The sequence below is a fragment of the Anoplophora glabripennis genome, unplaced genomic scaffold, assembly GCF_000390285.2.
Source record: "Anoplophora glabripennis isolate ALB-LARVAE unplaced genomic scaffold, Agla_2.0 scaffold184, whole genome shotgun sequence".
Lineage (NCBI taxonomy): Eukaryota > Metazoa > Arthropoda > Insecta > Coleoptera > Cerambycidae > Anoplophora > Anoplophora glabripennis.
Window position 1 is genome coordinate 431,176 of NW_019416285.1, and position 19,233 is coordinate 450,408.

The 19,233-nt window shown below is 30.6% G+C and overlaps 2 protein-coding genes and 1 long non-coding RNA gene across 5 annotated transcripts; 2 read left to right on the top strand and 1 right to left on the bottom strand.

The window, feature by feature from the left end:
• The first annotated feature begins 4,747 nt into the window (after nt 1-4,747).
• Nucleotides 4,748-18,192, top strand: LOC108910119. Of its 2 annotated transcripts, none has more exons than XM_018714631.1 (3): nt 4,748-4,904; nt 17,236-17,318; nt 17,884-18,192. In XM_018714631.1, exons 1-3 carry the CDS (start codon nt 4,790-4,792, stop codon nt 18,037-18,039), a joined length of 354 nt encoding a protein of 117 aa, XP_018570147.1. In that variant the 5' UTR covers nt 4,748-4,789; the 3' UTR covers nt 18,040-18,192. The 2 variants fall into 2 exon arrangements, with proteins under 2 accessions (XP_018570147.1, XP_018570146.1); XM_018714630.2 differs by lacking the exons at nt 17,236-17,318; nt 17,884-18,192 and adding exons at nt 6,147-6,229; nt 6,738-7,008 and having other exon boundaries at nt 4,757-4,904.
• LOC108910121 lies at nt 10,053-15,710 on the top strand. 2 transcript variants are annotated; one of them, XR_001964440.1, is made up of 3 exons: nt 10,053-10,196; nt 10,414-10,563; nt 15,665-15,710. It is a non-coding gene; the product is annotated as an uncharacterized LOC108910121 (long non-coding RNA). The 2 variants fall into 2 exon arrangements; XR_001964439.1 differs by lacking the exon at nt 15,665-15,710 and adding an exon at nt 14,174-14,343.
• LOC108910116 lies at nt 10,567-18,586 on the bottom strand. The gene is made up of 4 exons (XM_018714628.1): nt 18,310-18,586; nt 11,931-12,077; nt 11,645-11,730; nt 10,567-11,478 (listed from the first exon to the last, which is right to left on the bottom strand). The coding sequence occupies exons 2-4, from the start codon at nt 12,061-12,063 to the stop codon at nt 11,311-11,313; spliced, it is 387 nt and encodes a 128-aa protein (XP_018570144.1). The 5' UTR covers nt 12,064-12,077; nt 18,310-18,586; the 3' UTR covers nt 10,567-11,310.
• Between the last annotated feature and the right edge of the window lie 647 nt (nt 18,587-19,233).

The following is a 19,233-nucleotide window of genomic DNA, read 5'->3' on the forward strand; positions in this document are numbered from 1 at the left end:
TGCAATCATTTTGTTTGGGAATTAATATGCGATGGAAATTCAAAATTTTGTATAAGAGCAAAGTACATAACTCATCTAATAAGACTCTACTTCTATCCAAAAATAAATCCTGCAAAAAACCTTGAGCTAGATAAGTCTCGTCCAAAATATAACCTGAGATTTAAATCTCCTTTGCACTTTTTCTAACGATGTTCTATAACAATAAAAAACAGAGGGGTCATGAATCACACACACTGAATGCCTTGGGAAAGATATGATTTCAATAAATGTAAAAGGGACTTACTGAGACCAATGACCGCCGCGGTCTCCTGACTTAAACCCTCCCGACTTATTTCATGAAGATATTTAAAAGAAGAATATCGGACTCAAATTGAAGCGATTGATGATCTACGTGAGTGTGACTTAGCTACTGCCAAAAAGGAACTCTTTCCCTCGAATTAATACTTTTTGCAAATAATGTGCAAACAATAAAAAAAATGTTAAAAGCCAAAATTCTAAACGGTTCGGTAAACTCTAAAGCATACTACAAAAAATAAAAGGTATACTTGTCGAAATTCGGTAGCATGTACAATTTTAAATTTACCAGACCATGATAATTTTTTTTCTCGAAATTACGCGATATTCGTGGTTTTCGATGATTAGTAACTATATTCAATTTCTACGTAATATGTATTACGTCTAATATGTTACATTATTCGTGACATTCAGCGAAAAATCTTACTAATACGCATAGGTGGCTCATGTCTTTCATACCAGAGAGGGCGGAAAAATTTAGGTACAAAGTATTGAAAAAAATTAAATAAATATAATTGGGTCGTTTTATTTTAAGTACTATTGAAATATAGGGAATATGTATTATTTTTTATACTGAAAGTCCATTCTTCTGCTTTCGTCCGACATAAACTTTGCAATTACTTTTCCAATAAAATTTGGTATTTCTCGTATCATTGATATTTCAATAACATTACTGTTAGTCTGTCTTTATAATAAACTTTTACAATCTTTTAAAAAACATACAAGAAGCAATATATAAATAACAAAATTTTACACCAGACCTTAACAAATTACGTTTATTAAGAAAAAAAGCCGTGAAAAGCTATTATTATAGGTTACGATAGGACTAAACAAAGTCCAAGCTGCACTACTGCACTGTTGCGGGACGGTAACCATGACCACAGCTGTAAACACTTTACAGATGTAGGAGCGAGCTACGCGGTACTCGCGTATTCAAGTTTTTCAAACGAATCTTACATGTCGTGTTAAATTGACTGTACATTACAAATTTAACATTTCCTTCTTAATGTGTTTATGGTAACCTATTTAATTATCCGGATAACATTGCAAACTAAATTTTAAATTATATTTTTTAGGAAATTTCTAGGAGCTCACAGACCCCCCCCCCCGCGCCCGCCGCCACTGCTAATACACTCATTTTTTGTACGCAATATCGATGATTCTGCTAAATTACAAGACATTTTTACAACGGGAAATTAAATTTCATTCATTCATCTCAAATTCGGTGGGCTTCAAGTAGATATATGTATATAAGGGAAGACAGGTAAGTTTAATCCTAATTAGATCGAATTGTAAGCCATATAATCAGCCTGTTATCGCCCGAATTGTCAATAATTGCATGGTAACAATTCGTAATCCGTTATCCCCGCTACCGTTTACAAATTGATTTATGGTTCCTTTAAAAATCTATATCTGGTTTACAGGTAATTGTGCAGTAGACCTAATAGAAATACAGTCAAAATATAGGGTGTCCCCGTAAAATCGTCAAACGCACCGACATGCGTAAATCAGAAAATCACCACGGACAGAATACTTCATATGGAATTTAATTTCTAAAATAAAATCTGTAGTTCATAAGGTATCATAGTTTCAATGCATTCGCTCTGTATATATTTGATATTCACGTCTCGAAAAAATGATGAATCCTGTTCTTTAAACATATACATTTTATTATTAATATAGTTCTCGATTTTTACCTTTATAGATTCCTATCGACTGAAGTCAAACAAATGTTTGTTATCAAAGAACACTGTTTAACTGAATTCTTAACTATTTTGAATTTATTTCAAATAGTTTAATACGTTAATAAAAAAAAAAATAAAAAGATTAAAGTGGTTATGTGAAAAAAACTATCAAAATTTAATTGGTTTAGTATTTTGGATCCATAAATATGTGAAAAGTTGGTAACAGAGATTTTGTTCCAAAATTACAGTTGATTGAGGAACTTTATTAAACCAGGACCTTTACAATATCCTATCAAGGGACTTTACTCTTCACATCAAATTATGCTAAGCCTAAGAGCATTGATTGCAATATCTCCTGAAAACTGGAGACCTAAAACACCAAGTTTGGGCAGTTTATAAAAACATTAGGATAATAGACTTTTAATACAACAAGTATATAGATCAACTTCTAGAGTAAGAATTTTAAGCATACACGGTGTAAGGCTGCCATTACTTCAGCATGAAATAGAACAATCATAAATGAACAAAAAAGTTGTATACGTATTAAAAATAATTTAGTTTTATTTTTTTCTCGGAAATGGCTGAGTTTAGGACCCATGTCATAAAGTTTTTTTGTTTATTTTAATGTTACCGTCTCTTAAAATAAAGGCAGTCAAACTTCTAAGACCCTGTATAGTAACAGCAAATGTAAATAGTTTTGAAAACATGATTAATTAAAAAAATATGTTGTGCTTATATTTTTAGTTCTGTAATGATTGTAATTTTCCCATATTTACTTTTATTATACGTAGATCAAAATACAAAAAATCAAAATTGTTCTAAGTTTAATATATTTTCGAACCCAAATAATGAAATTACCAGATTTGTGGAATTGTATGTTATCATTAGAGGATTTAGGTAAGGTCAGATAGGATTTTAAGAAAACTCAAATTTCTCTCTCTCTCTCTTTCTCTCTCAACATAGTTAAATAACGATATATAGGTATTAGTAATCAATGACAAGGGTTATTAAAATCTGTATTAAAATCTTATTTTTTCATGTCTGTTTACAATTACAGAACCAGACTTAAACGCAAGAAAAATTTGGGTTTATCTGATATAAAATAAAACCACGCCGATGAAAGTTTTAATTTTGAAAGGTCAAAAAATAAATAGTACAATGTAGTCAACATTAATTGACATTAAAAGAAAATAACATACAGTAATTCAATTGAAACATCTAGGAATAGAGCAGTAGAAGTTGAAAAATCTGTAACAAAAACGATATCTCCGAATGACACTTTTGGATGATTTAAGTATGACTCATTTTAAGTATAATTTAGTGTTATTTTCCTGTGTTGATAAATAGTTATTTTTAAAATGTTTTAACAATGGCTTGAACTTAATCCAAACGAAAAAATGTACTACTTAGTTACACATTATTCGAAATTTATTTGCAGCATCATTTAGGTATATTTATTTAAGAAAGTGCCTAAATTATGTATAATTTTTACGGAAAATATCCAACGGCAATATAAAATTTAACAAAAATAATTGAATGTGGATAATGATCCTTGAATTTAAATTTATACAAGTGTCCCGGAACACCTGAGAGTCTTCCCATTTGGCAAAAATGGTAACTATTAGCAGCTACTAGCAACTGAGATTTACTCTGAACTGATATTAGCTGTTAATAGCTACATACTATTTTTACCAAAAAAACTACCTGATAGGTATCAAATGCACTAACAATAACTATTAAGATACGACGGACTTTTTAACTGATGATATTGGAGGAAACAACTACTCTGACGGCTACATGTCCCGATCAACATTGAAGGGCCAGCAATATCTACCAAACAGCTACGATGATTTGACCTGCCAGACATGTACCAGTTTCTGACATAATTTTTCGGTCACTATATCAACCGAGCCAATGTTGCTATGTCGCAGTGGTTCGCCTACCTGGTAAGAGAGGTCGTGCTTTCATAACACCTGTGTTACGTCTCGATTTGTCACACTGGAAAATGTGGGTAAAGAGCGATAGTCCCGCTCGAGCTTGCCTCATCCGAGGTCATATATCCAGCCACAATTCTGGCATATATAGTTCAGGTCACAAATTGTGTCAAAGTTTTGTACAATCTTGTGTGTTGTAGTAATAGTAAAAATGTACCTAATTGTTGCATTTTTATATTTTTTTAACAACATTTTACACAGCTTGTAGTTGGGTCCATTTTTGCTACAGTTCTTTGAATTTTGTTGACAACATTGTCCGAGTTCACATCGTCATATGTCACGAATACTAAAATAATTTAATGAGGCAAGTCTTTCTTCTATTTTTGCCTATATTAAAAAACATTTTTTCCTGAAGGGAATTTCTAAAGGCTCTGTGCTCGTTTAGAGGTTTGAAGCAGTGATGTGCATTTATCAGTCTAATAGCCTGTTAAGACAACTTATGCAAGCAAACCTTCAAACTCACTCAGACACTCACAAACGACAATGAACGCCCCTCAGGAAAAATTGACAACAAGAAACGTAACTCAGGATATCCTTGTATTTTGGAGCCGAAATGAACAATAATACGAAGAGCAACACCTAGTAATCCCTTGTAAATTATTCGCCTTCAGAATTTAAGAAAACGAGGTATTATAGGGCAATAAATCGACTGTTTGTTTATTTTGTAACGTAGTGATTATCTAAAAAAATAGAGGCGTTGACAGAATATTTACAACGGGCGGTAATCTAAGGATATCATCCTTTTATGACCAAGACTTATAAATACATAAATCCAACAATGTCTCTTATTCGTTTTATGTAAGCCAGTGGAAGAATATGAAGTTCAGCTTCGGGTTGTTCTTGGTCTTCGTCTTTGGTGCCGTCCTTACGGTCAATGCCTACTACAGAGATGAGGAGGTCAGGCGGTTCATAGCCGATATCCCTGAAGAAGGTAATTAGATTTTTCAATAGATAATTAGATTAGAAAGAACAGAAAAAGTGACTTGATGATAGATAAAACGTAAAATAAAGATAAAAACAATTTTTGAAAACTGTAAATATTTTGTAGTTTGTAGATATTGATCAAATATTATTAATTTCACTTAAATTGATTACTTCGATTTAGTTCAGACATAAATCTAGTAGGCAGGTGTTCCAGATAAACAGAATTAATGTGGCAATTTGAATACATAAAATTTTGAGTTGTTGGAAACTATATCGAATATATCGCTATTACATATAAAATTTTAACTACCAATATCAACAACTAATTTTTCTGTAATTGAAATGGCAATAACTAATTGTACATTTATTACGATTTTATTTTTTATATTTAATACGCAGTTTTCAATTCTAGAATCAGTAATTTCGTAATAATTTTATATCAGAATACATGTTTGTCATTTGAATTACAGAATTTTATTTATATGTTTAATGTGAGGAAATAATCTAAAAATATACTGGCTTTGGAATGGACACAACATCTACATTTAACAATTATTGTTCAAAATAATTGTCAAGCAGTAGTAACAATTATTTTTATTTCTAATGTACAAAGAATTAGCCAGAATTTATTATTCGCATTTAAATATAACAACATTAAAAATAAAAGTGATAATTTTAGAGTTAAGAAACCTAACAATGAAATGTTACTAAAATTAATAGTACTATTTAAAAGTCGTTAAAAATCATTCATTTTTATCCTGGCGGAATTTCAGCGGAAAAGGCTGCTATTACTTCCAAGCAACTTTGTTACAAAAATAAGATAAAAAATAATAATGCATCTCATTTTCCGAAATATAAAAGTTTCTAGGCGTTTTTTTTCTCTAAATTCTAATACAGGATGAAGATTGCCACAATTAAAAACAAGTGCACCACTAAACAGAATTTGGCTATGTAGAAAACCAAATTCAACAATAACGCCACTGAAGTTTAAGTGAAAAAATCAAATTATCGCCGTTATAGGGATCACCTAAAATATAATACTTTGGTATCTGCTACAATTTTAAAAACATATGGAAAATCTGTTTCGTCGTAAATATTTCAGTAAAAATCCTTTGTGTCTGTAATAATAATCGAGATATCGAAAATTCGAATTAAGATTAATAAAATAAATACAGACGTCTGAGAGTAGAAAATTTTTTAAATTATATTTTACCTATCTATTTTACTACCCGTATAATTACTTTTTCAGGAAGAATTACCGTTCTGAGGTATTCAATCATCAGAGGCTATGAACTTACCGAAAGAAAATCTAGTGGCCTGCAAGTACCAACAGTAAGTAATGTTTAAATGCTCTTTCAAATATATTGTTTCATTTATAATAATAAATCGAACTTCATAAGACGTAATACTTAGCTAACTTTCCAGAATGTTTAGTTATTCACGTTTAGTTAAAATTGAGATCGAGTTCGCATAGTCATTCATTCATCAACATACTTGATTTACAATTAGTGTAACTTTTTAGACGTCACATTGCCAGCTCAATCAACTACTAAGTGTTTCACGTTTTACACACGTGACAAGATATTACATTCAAAAATTACTTTTCTCATCGTAGCTAGGGCGATATGTAACATAACACTGTTTTTGAAAAAATTATGATTTTCGAAAAATTTATGCATAGTGTACATTTTTAATGTATAAACTTTGTGAAAATACATATGTCTATGACATGTCGTAACTGTCTACGACTAGTCTAAGAAGGCTTACAGTTTTTGCTTTGAAATTCTGGAAATTCCGCAAATATTCTTTTCTATTTGCGACATAATATTATGTTTTTTAGGTTGATTACAAGGTCAATCCAAGAATGATGAAGGCTATATATAGATACCACGTTAAATACCACACAATTGAACATGTCAACTACCCTTACCCGTTGGATATAATATGTTTCCCTAATGGATGCATCGAAATTGATGATCCAGCGGTTCATCCATAGTGGCCAGCGTTTTATATATATTTAATATGATATGTGATGTTCTTGTACTCATTAAGTTTTAAATAAATTTATATAAACCTGCAGCTAATATACCGTAAAATATTCCTGTATTAAATATAGTGCTTGCAAGATCAATCAAATTGTAAGGAGTGTTTTTTCTTGATTATTTTATTAGAATATTTGATTCTCCGATCTTTGAATATTTAAGGATAATGTTAAGCAAATTTTTTCTGATTTTGTGATTCCGTTTTCTGAAGAGGTCACTAATTTCTTATCTCACAGTAATATATAAAATTTTCAAAATACCAACGACCAAGCTAGAGAATTTCCTAAAATTTTAAATTAAATTGAATACTCAGTTCTTAGAAAGTCACACAATTATGTTTAGAGGTGGCTTACACAAGCATTTTGTTTCTTTTTTAATCAATTAAAAGATGTTTTTACAATTATTTCGCAGAAAGCTGTATTTGGTCCAGTGGATATTCTTAATATGACTCACAAACCAACTCTGACTTTGACGTCAAATAGATCTATCCTCTTGTGATAAATTGCATGTCATAGCATTAAGTACCAAGCATTTACACGTTACCAATTGTTCAGGTTGGACATTGAAGTGTTTTTATTGTTCCATAGAACCGAAGACAAAATATATTCATTTACGTATGAATCTATTGTAATCTCAAGTAGTGTAAAAATAGATCCTTGGAACTTTGTTTAAGTACGAGTATTTATTAATTCAAGCATCATTTGTTGATTAATAATTAATTTTCCAAGAAGCAGAAGTATAACCGCTAACAATTTCGATACGATTCGTTCTGTTTGTAAAATATTCTGCATTTTTCTCAAAGATTGCTTAATATCGATTAACATTTAACCAAATGGAAAACAAATGATTTCTTCGATATTTCTTTGTATTTTTCTATGCCCATTCATATTCAAGTTTAAGAAATTGCTTACATATTTTATTTGATATTTTGTTTTATTTCTGGAAAAGAGTGTATTATCATTTTGTAACACTGGTGTGTTTGATTACTATTTTAGGTGTTGTAGTGAAACAATGTGTTATTGCAAAATAACATAGATTTGCTGATATTACTATTATTTTGATAGATTTCATAATAACAAATTTTTCTGAAAATTTGTTCACATTCTTATCTCATATATTGCCTCACTTATTTGTTAGCTTTATCAGTTCTCCCTAAAAATGTGAGCCATAATTAAATTCACAACCTGTTTCAAGATATGAGTAGAAACCCCTTTACAATAAAGACCGTTAAGAAAGTGCATAGTTGCATAGTTAAATTCGTCCCTTTTTTTAAACCTCGGCAACATCGCAAAACGTTTCGAATCCAGAGTTGAGCTGGATTTAAAGTCAACAGTCGAATGTCGATTTGCTGATACTTGTCTAATAATTGCTCGTGTTAAGAACTACACAAATAAAAATAAGTCGAATATGAGTTGTATTATTTTTATTTCTTCCTATAAAATTAATTGTTGTTTTGTTTAGTTTTTGACAGTTAGCATTTTTTTACTGTCCTGCAAATCACATGTGAAACCATGTGATAATCATGTGTAAATTATTATACTCAGGAACTAAAAAGTAGAACTGCTAATCTCACAAGTGACAGTAGAAATGTTTCAGTAGGTAGTGTACACTTACACTAACACGAGTAATGATTAAAAATACTAATTCGAATAATATTGCTGCCACTGATACTGATACTGAAAAAAATGTTTAAATATAATTTTTTGGTACTCTGTACTTTGCATAATATGTTCTAAGTGTTTTGATAACGAAAATAGAATGCAACATATTCATACGTCAATTAATTGATGATGAATGATGTTAATTCATTATCTGTTCTTTTCAAGTGTGGGACTTTGTCATTAAGTAAATATAGGAAAAAACTAGCATATTTTGAGACCATGGCGAAGAAATATATTTTAATTATGACGCAAATAAATAATTGAAGTAACAAAAATATGTACGAATAAAGTAATATGATTTTCAGTTAAGGGCACATATTCCATTGTCGTCTTATCAAGTCTGTGGTGATATTTTTACTTTGTCTGGAATGAGTTATATTTTATGACTCATGTGGTAGTAATTTCGATGATAGAGATAACTCTTATTTTCGGAAATTATAGAGCAACTTTATCTTTAGAAAAGAAAGAGCATAACACAGACATACTCCATTGTAAACATAACGAGCGTTCAAATAAAAACGTGGTCGAAGTTGGCTCTGACACATTGGACGTAGGGAATAGCTTATAGCGACCAACTTAACCTCATTTCTCAACGAGCTGTATAGCAGCTGTCAGTTTCAATAACGTTAATGACTATATAACTTTATTTTAAAGAATAATCGTGATAACAATAACAAACAATTAAAGGAGCTNAGAATGCTTTTAATGAATTTGAGACTGAGTAAAACTTTTTCGACGTGCTAATAAAAATTGTTAATGAAGTATCTAAATTATTTTAGGATTAGTTAGTATTAGTGCCTCTAAAAATGTATCTCTAAAAATAATCTACATAAATTTTTATGCTGCGAACTAACCATTGCATATCATTTCTACAGGACTAAGGTTTGGCGAACCTGCTGGCTACGGAATTGTTTCAGTTGGAGTTATTCTTGTGGCCCACTTTCTCTAACTTCGTCGTAATCTACAATGCACTTCCTTAGTCTTAGCTAGAAATCTTTGACTTTTACGTGATGATCTCGAGCTAGACTTTGTGGGGGAGGACCCGCCATCAAATGTCCTACAGGCCAGCCTTGATATTGATTACGGTTTTTGTCGTTAATTCTAAGTAAAGTCGCTAAAGGGTCCAGATACAGGTGCTGTGTGCTGTGCTTTCTAACTGGGGTACAAAATTAGAAACTGACAATGTTGACCTATGATCTCCAATAAGTGACGAGTGCATTTGAGTACAATATTACCTGTTATACTGATTTCAAGTGTTAATAAATAAACAACACTATTTTGTTAAGTAATTCACTTGATACGTCCTTTATAATGGCAGATGTACTGCATATCCATTGACGGGCTAATCCTTTTAGTAAATACTTACATCGATAATTGAATGTTATCATGAGATCAGGGATTAGTTGATAAACGTATGCAAGATAAAACGTATTTGTCAGTGTATTACGCAGGTACTTTTTGTGGCTTTTCAATAAATGCATCATCGATAATTTTGCGAAAAAAAATCAGGATGTAGTAGCTGTTTATAAAAATTTTCTATAGATGGTGTCTCACGAGCAAATGCATATATTCTAAGGGGACATTGCTTAAGTAAAAGTAAGTTAAACTGTTTATCGAATCCTGGTTTTGAGTAGGGTTGTGTCCAATTTTTTTACAAATGATTTGTTTAAAACATGTAACACGTATTTTATCGTTTTTTTGTTGTGTTCGTTTTATGCAAAAATGATGACGTACATCTAGATATTTACATATTAGCACTATGATTAAATCTAGTTGCAGTTTTATACTTACCAGTTTTGACCGCAGTTGGCAGTGACATCTATAACGCAGGGCAAAATAACACAGAATTGCAGAATACTATTCAATGAAAATGACGATTTTTTCCAGGATTGTGTCACAGAGAAATTATACCCTCTCTGCATCTGTCAAGTTAGAACAGACAAGGTCTTCAAACTAAAAACGAGTATGTAGCTAATTTTTTAATATCTCAATAACCTGACGATAACATCACAAAACTTGACAATAATTCTGGTTTTACTGTTAAAATAAATCATGCTAATTCTATATATGGACTGTGCATGTCTTTGTGGGGTACATATATTAGTTCTGCCAAAACCATTCATTTGAAGAATAAACAAAAACATTGTTTGAACAAGAATTGTAGGAATTAAATGAAATGTCAAAATATGTTGACAAAAAGAAACAAGTGTAATCATGAATATCTGTACACAAATTAAGCTTGATTATTTTAGTATATCCTATAAATTATTTTATAGTTACCAAATAGACTTGCTTATTATAGTTTTGTTGGAATTGGTAACAATATCAACAGATAAAAAGCGACATTCAGACATTTCAGAAGATTGGGTTGGTTCCCTAAAAGAATTGAACACCCTGTACATAAAATAAGTAGGTAGTGACATTTTTACGAATCTCAGCATAAACAGGAATTCTTATAATGATTCCATAATAAAAAAATTCTTTTCTTCGAGATACAAACGGGAGACACACTATATTTTAGTTTTATGGCAGATCAAGCCAGTAATGATTTACAAAAAACTACACAAATAGTACATTAGGATGTTCCGCTTCTTAATCAAACAGTTACAACATTCTACAAATTCTTATACTCTTCACATAAGACTAAAGGTTTGTCGAACTGCTTGTTCCGTCAGGATTAAAACCAATTTCAAATTCGTCGAATTAGCTATTAAGGATATATTCCAATGTCGCTAAGGTCGATACATTTCTTGTTAGGAAAGCAAATGATGGTATCGCCACCACCGTTAGAAGTTGGAGAATAGTAATATGATCTAGGCTGATCTGCTAGGTAGTAGTAAAAGTAATAGAATTTTATAGCTTTTTGATCTTCGGGGTTCTGAAAATAAGGAAATTAGACACATTGTTAGTAGTATAAGTTGCAGTTCATAATGTAGTTTAATTTAATTGATACTTAATGTTCAGTGGGTTACCTCATATTTTCATTATAATTTATGATTTAATTAACTTTTTATAATGACGCCATCTTAGAAGCTATAACCTACCAAAGAATAGTTGTTTTCATCGAGTTCGTCAGTTCTTTCAAGTACCTCTTGTCCCCTTTCTATATAGTATTTTATTGTATTAATATCTGAAAAAAATACGTTAGTTAACACTATCACATTCGAATTATCAAATTTATATTGCATTGGAGATATAACCAACAACCAATTTTTTAACCAGTAGTGGTAAAAATAGCAATAAGCTTAGAGGATAATGCATGTGTGAGAAAGGGTAACATATTATTATCCTAAAGTTGTTCATATACCGTTTGTGTTATTGTTTTCTTACCAGGTTCAGCGTTCAATATATTTGGTGCTCCTCGACAGAATTTTGGACATATCAGCACAAAAAAGACAATCAGCGTCCACATTTTCGCACTTTTAGGTGGTACAACATCGACAACAAATTGAAATACGTACATCGTCTGCGGTGTATCTGTTAATATAGCCCATCCAATAAAGTTTATCAAGAAAAACTGGGGAAAACGGTGTTGATTCAGCATGACCCAATAAAAGATTATCTCAAGATATTTTTACAGGTATTTTCGATACTCGAGTAATAAACAAAGAGACACCCAAACATAAAAGTAATAATTTATGATATTTCTGAGTAAAAGGAAGGTAGTTTTATCAGTTTCCTCTACGCGTGTATTAAAGTGTGTATCAATGTACCTAGTTTATCTATCAGGAAAAAAACAAATAAAACGGTGGCCTAGATGAAATCCAAGGAAATAACCTACATAAGATATTGATATAATAAATACCTAATATAATTATATAATTTCACAATAATTATCTGAAGGTCACTATTTGAGGTCAATTTTTAATCCGTATAAAAACATTTCTATAATTTCAATATGAAAAACCCTTAATTCATCAGTTGTGTCTTTTGTATCTCAACTGGAATGAATAATATCATTTTGTAACACTTTCAAGTTACGGGTCCTAAAAGTTGAAAATTAAAAAGTTATTTTTGTTTACAACTTTAGCATGATGCAAATTTCAAAATCAAAAATAAGTTCCCTGAAGAATTTGCCATCGATTATACCCTCTTGGTTCAACTCGGTAAAATTAACAGTTTAGGAAATATTTGTGATTTTATGTCACATCGGGCGGCGCCTCCACCATTTTTTGTTTTTTATTTTTAATTGGACATAATTAATATGTTAGAACCGTACATATTTTTAAAATAAGAGCCTAGAAAATCTTACTTTCTGCTAATATAATTTTCACTAAAAAATTTGACAAACACACTCTATAGATAATGCAAAATAGAAAAACAAAAGAATATGTTAAAGTAAGTTACATATTCAACTCCACTAGGATGGTGGCGAAGCATCAACCACCATCCCATTTTATGGTCTGAAGCTTCGCATCGATCAATTTATTCAATATGTATCTATGGGCACCCTGATACCTGTGAATTTGACGCTTTGCTTGGTCGAGTATATGGCACGTGTTTTTATGGCAGTCATTAGCATTGCGTATCATGAGCTTGACGGTCTATTTCTGCCACAACAACGCCTTATTTATTTGATTCTCGCCACAAAGTTTCCGACGCCTAGTAATCATTTTGTGTTGTTTAGATAAGAATCGGTAATATAGATTAGTTAAAATGCTATAAATTGCGTATATTTTCACACACACAATCCTTATTCGTGTCCAAACTAAAAAATTTGAAAACAAAATATTTACTGCTGTTGCATATCTTATATTTCTACCACTTAATTTTCGCTTCTCTAAATTACTTGTAAATATTTTTTTCGAGGGTTTTTCCACTTACAATAATCTAAATTTCCCAAAATATGTTTATAAATATATAAATACTGCAATACTGTCTAGACAAAAATTGTATCGTGCTGACGCGACTGTCAGTTGAAAGCATTTCGACTGCCTAAACAGAAATGTTGGCCTGAAATTAGGTTTAGTGTCAAAGAGTGACAGCCAATGAGAGTGACAAATCTTTGCTCTCTGGTAATAGTACTGTGTTGCGACATATTTTATGTAAACATATTAATATTTCGTAATCTGACTACGGTTCTGTTAAACTCTGTGCCGCACTAAGCCACTAAGCCTACTCATTACACTAACAAAATAGGATGTTTTTAAAACTCATATTTGATAATATTTTCATATAACATTGATTGTAGGCATTGGCATCATTTGTACTAAATACTTATTATTTTAATTAATTATAGGCAGTATTTTGATGAAATATTAGGTCGTTTTCATTGCCTTAATTTTGTTAGACATCATAATCCAATAACTCAAAGTCAGTACGTCAAAAAAACATAAAAGAAGCTACTTTTAGACAACAAATCCTTTTTGTTCAGAGAGATATATTCTAAAAACCAAAAAATTTTAAAAAATGTCTGTTATTAATACTCCTACCACTTTTGGACTTTAAGCATATGAAATTCGGATTCAGCATGCCCAAAATAGTAAAGCCTACTATTAGATTGGGGTATTTTCCATGGATAGATGATTTTAAGCTAGTTACTGAACTATCTTTTTTTTAATTTCTAATTATAGTCGTTATTTTGTGACTGCCATTTTGAATTTCGACATTTTCTCAAAAATGGCCATCGTTTATTCGAAAGCTCTGGAATATACGAACATTTTGAGACCTTAGACGTATGTTTTCCTTGCTTTTATTTTTGGAGAGCACTGTGACCCGGTTGACAAGAAACATCCCCTATATATTTTATGGTAAGTTCATGTGAAGTGTTTAGTATTGAAAAATAGGCACTATCACTTTTTGTTTCATATTGTTATGCAAATACTTACAAATATATATTCTTATAATGTAAAGAGTGTGTGAATAAAATTACATAAAAGTGAATACGATCTACAGTCAACCCTGTACCCCATCGTGGCCACCCTAACATTTCCGATATCCCTAGTCATTAGTTATGAATCGTCAGATTGGTAATAGTTTAATTGTATTTTTTTATTAATAATGATTTAACGTATATTTCAGACGTGATTAAAAAATAAATCAATCCTTAATCTAATTCCAACTAAGCAATTTTCAATCTGACGATCCATGATAGTGCCTAAGGGATTTAGTTATCAGTCGCGACTAATACATGAATATAATTAGTCTTAACATTCTACTACAACTAGACCAACTACATCTTGTTCGCAAAATTTAAGATGCGCAAAGGTAATTTGCTCATATATTTAATAATGTAATATAAAATCTTCATTAAATAACTATATACAGACTCAAATTTGATTGGTGCATCTCGACAATATGAAATTGGTCTAGCCCTAACCGTCATTGGTTGGAAGCGAAACACTTTTTGGTAAATTAGCATTGAAAATACCGAGTTCAGATTTGATACAGATCAATTCCTCCATGGTAGCTAACTTCATATGTGGAAGAAAAACAATTTGATATGTTTGTTCCTTGATTTTGGCTCATACACCTTTGTCTTGCGACGACTTTACTTGGAACAATTTGACGCAACGAATCAAGGATAAATGAAATAATAACTCTTCTCATTTTGTCATAGTTTTTTTAACGTGAATCCTGTGAATAGGTACAAAAATTTTCACTGGGCTCTACCAAATTAGTATATTTTCAATCGTTCTTGAGTAATTCAAAAGCTACGTTCCATTTTCTGTCTTTGAGGGCCAGAGTCGTACTCTTTTTATTCGCTTGTCCAGACAAAAGCACACAGCCCCGAAATTTCGTTGTAGCGTCGCAACTACAGTCGGTATGAAAAAGCGCAAAAAAATGGCTACAAGAAATGAATTTTGGAGCAGAAGGGGACAATAAATTCGAAGAGCAACACCCAGTAATCCCTTGTAAATTATTCACCTTCGGAATTTAAGAAAACGCGGTATTATAGGGCAATAAATTGACTGTTTATTTATTTTGCAACGTTGTGATTATCTAAAAAAATAGGCGTTGACAGAATATTTACAACGGGCGGTAATCTAAGGATATCATCCTTTTACGACCAAGACTTATAAATACATAAATCCAACAGATGTCTCTTATTCGTTTTATGCAAGCCAGTGGAAGAATATGAAGTTCAGCTTCGGGTTCTTCGTCGTCGCCATCGGCGCCGCCCTCACGACCAACAACGCCTACAACAACGAGGAGGACAACAAGGAAATCACCGACAACACCCAAGAAGAAAATAATAATAATTAATAATAAATAAGAGGAGAAAAAACAAAAAAAAGAGGATGTAGAATAACAGATAAAACGTAAAATAAAGATAAAAACAGTTTTTGAAAACTGTAAATATTTTGTAGTTTGCAGATATTGATAAAATATTATTAAATTCACTTAAATTTTGATTACTTCGATTGAGTTCAGACATAAATCTAGTAGGCAGGTGTTCCAGATAAACAGAACTAATGTGGCAATTTGAATACATAAAATTTGGAGTTGTTGGAAACTATATCGAATATATCGCTATTGTATCTAAAATTTTAACTATCAATGTCAACAACTAATTTTTCTGCAATTCAAATGACAATCAGTAATTGCACATTTCTTACAATTTTAATTTTATATTTAACACGCAATTTTCAATTCTAGAATCAGTAATTTCGAAATAATTTTATATCAGCATATATTTCTCACTGTTTGTCATTTGAATTACAGAATTTTATTTATATGTTTAATGTCAGGAAATAATCTAGAAATATACTGACTTTGAAATGGACATAACTTCTACATTTAACAATTACTGTCCAAAATAATTATCAAGGAGTTGTATCAATTTTTTATATTTCTAGGGTTGCAATAAATTAGTCCAAATTTACTATTCGCATTTAAAAATGCCAACATTTTTATTTTAAATGTGATAATAGCATTTATTAATGGTGTTAGTCCACATGTTGTCTTATTTAAAATATTATCTTTCGAAAAATTTGTTATTCGTACCACAAAATTTAATAGTTCGAGAAACCTAATTATGAAATGTTACTAAAATTAGTAGTGCTCTTTAAATGTCGCTAAAAATCACTCTTCTCAGTTACAATTCATATGTAAATTTACCTCACAACAATAAAACTAATATTTAGGATTATAATTAACAATAAAAACATATCCTTTGTTTTATCCTGGCAGTACTTCAGCGGAAAAAGCTATTACTAGTTAAACCAACTTTGTTACGAAATCACGAAAATAATATAAAAATTACTACTACTAAACTAATACTAACATACTTTACTTAAATGTACATTAAATTAATATAAGGAATTCAAAATAGCCGACAGGCAAAAATTGAAACTGTTCACTTTCTGGTACTAGACTGATACACTACATCTTTTGAAAAGCTCAGAATACCTTCTTTTTAGCTAGACCTTGAAAAACAATGATTTTCATTTAAAAAATGAAACTTTGGTCTATAAGTCGGAAACTGTTATTTAAACAATAAGGACGCCACTGAAGTCTATGTGATAAATCAAATTATCAAAGCTTCAATGATCACCTAAAATATAAAAACTCTGATATCTTTGAATTTTTTAGAAGATTTAAATTAAGAATAATAGAGTAAATACAGACATCTGAGAGTAGAAAAATGTTTAAATTATTTTTTACCTATCTATTTTGCTATCTACTTTTTCAGAAAGAATGGCCGTTCTGAGGTATTCAATCATCAGAGGGTATGAACTTACCGAAAGAGAATCTAGTGGCCTGGAAATACCTATAGTAAGTAATGTTTAAATATATATAATAATTTCATTTATAATAAACAAATCGAATTTTATAAGACGTAATACTTAGCTAACTTTCCAGAATGTTTAATTATTCACCACAGATACGACTTATTTGGTATTTTTCCAGAATCTAAATTGTTACTCAGTTACCAATAGCGCAATTTTTCAAAAGTTAGTTAAAATTTGTTTTAGTGTAGCTTTTAGACGTCACTTTGCTATACGGACCAAATACCTCACGAACGCATTTGTTTTAGATACGTAACATACCATTACATTTAAAAATTACTTTTATCATCGTAGACTAAGCGATATGTAACATAATAGTAACACTGATTTTGAAAAATTATGATTTTCGATGCATAGCCTTGTTTAGAACATTTTTAGTGTACAAACTTTGTGAAAGTACATGTGTCTACGACATGTCGTAACAGTCTGCGACTAGTCTATGAAGACTTACAGTTTTTGTTTTGGAATTCCGGAAATTCCACAATTATTTTTTAGTCGCGACATTATACTATGTTGCTCTCCGTGTATCATTATCTATTTTTTTTTTTTAGGTTGATTACGAGGTCAGTCGCGGGATGATGAGGGCTATATATGAGTACTACCTTAAAAACCATACTGTCGAACATGTCAACTACCCTTATCCCTCGGATATAATATGTTTCCCTAGCGGATGCATCGAGATTGGTGACCCAGGAGTTCATCCATAGTGGCCACCGTTTATTTGTATTTAATATGATATGTGATGTCTTCGTACTCATTAAGTTCTAAATAAATGTATATAAACCTGTAGCTAATTATACATACCGTAAAATATTTCTGTATTAAATATAATGCTTGCAAGATGTTATATCAAATTTTAAGGAGTGTTTTTTCTGGACTATTTTATTAGAATATTCGATTGAATATTTTGTTATTACGTATTCTGAAGAGGAGACTAACTTATCGAAGTAATATATATATATTGTATGACTTCTTACCTAATGACTACTAAATATTTTGATGATAATATTTCCTTGGATTTAGAGAACTTACAAATATTTTATAATGACACTGTCATTGATAACAACACTAGAATCATAAATAAAACAAAGTTTTCACTGTACTTTCAGAAATATCCGTTAAAAATATAACAAATGCTATTTCTCGCCGTGCCATATGAGTAGTAAGTAGCTGCAAAGCGTGCTTAATGAATAATTACTATTTAATCTATTTCAGATAACCAGATACATGTTTTTTTACCGTCATAAAGCAATAGATTATATTAAGAAGGTAGATTATTATTCAATTTCTGTAACAATAAAAAAATACAGGATGAACGGAAAAACATAGATCCTATGGGTTATAAGGGACCTATGGGATTAAAACCAGTTTTTGTTTTATAATTCTGCAACCATTTTCAATGGAGATATGAAATTTGGTATTTTTCGAAATTACCAGTTATTTTCTGTTTTAATTATGATTTTAATGCCAATAGAGGGCGGCTAAAATTATTTACTAAAACTTTTTTAACAAGCCCCTTTCTAAATCCTCCCCAAAAATTTTGGTTTTGTCACATTCAGTACACTACTTATTTAAGAATAACTTTTTATGTGAAAAATTGAGAATTTTGAGAGTCTCAGATGTGTATCTTTAAACTAACAAGAGTAATAATTAAAAAAACTAAATAGCGAAATATCAGGAAAATTGCCTCTACAAAAGTTGTTTGGGTCAATGAGAATTTCCAAACAATATTTTAAATTTAAAAACCCATATCAATACTTGCTCTATTTTTTATTATTTGACAACTCTGCCTTTTATAACGCAATCCATAGTTTAGTTTGTATATTTGTTTTTTATTCTATTTCATTGATTTTTTTTCTATATTATAATCCCTTGAGACATTTAAAGACATTTTTTAGCTG

What these genes read in the sequence shown, in the direction of transcription:
- LOC108910119 (XM_018714631.1), top strand. Translation starts at nt 4,790, where the DNA reads ATGAAGTTCAGCTTCGGGTTGTTCTTGGTCTTCGTCTTTGGTGCCGTC. An exon ending in AGCCGATATCCCTGAAGAAG is followed by an intron (nt 4,905 to 17,235) that starts GTAATTAGATTT and finishes CTACTTTTTCAG; the next exon opens with AAAGAATGGCCGTTCTGAGG. An exon ending in GTGGCCTGGAAATACCTATA is followed by an intron (nt 17,319 to 17,883) that starts GTAAGTAATGTT and finishes TTTTTTTTTTAG; the next exon opens with GTTGATTACGAGGTCAGTCG.
- LOC108910116 (XM_018714628.1), bottom strand. Translation starts at nt 12,063, where the DNA reads ATGTACGTATTTCAATTTGTTGTCGATGTTGTACCACCTAAAAGTGCG. An exon ending in TATATTGAACGCTGAACCTG is followed by an intron (nt 11,731 to 11,930) that starts GTAAGAAAACAA and finishes TATTTTTTTCAG; the next exon opens with ATATTAATACAATAAAATAC. An exon ending in ATGAAAACAACTATTCTTTG is followed by an intron (nt 11,479 to 11,644) that starts GTAGGTTATAGC and finishes CCTTATTTTCAG; the next exon opens with AACCCCGAAGATCAAAAAGC.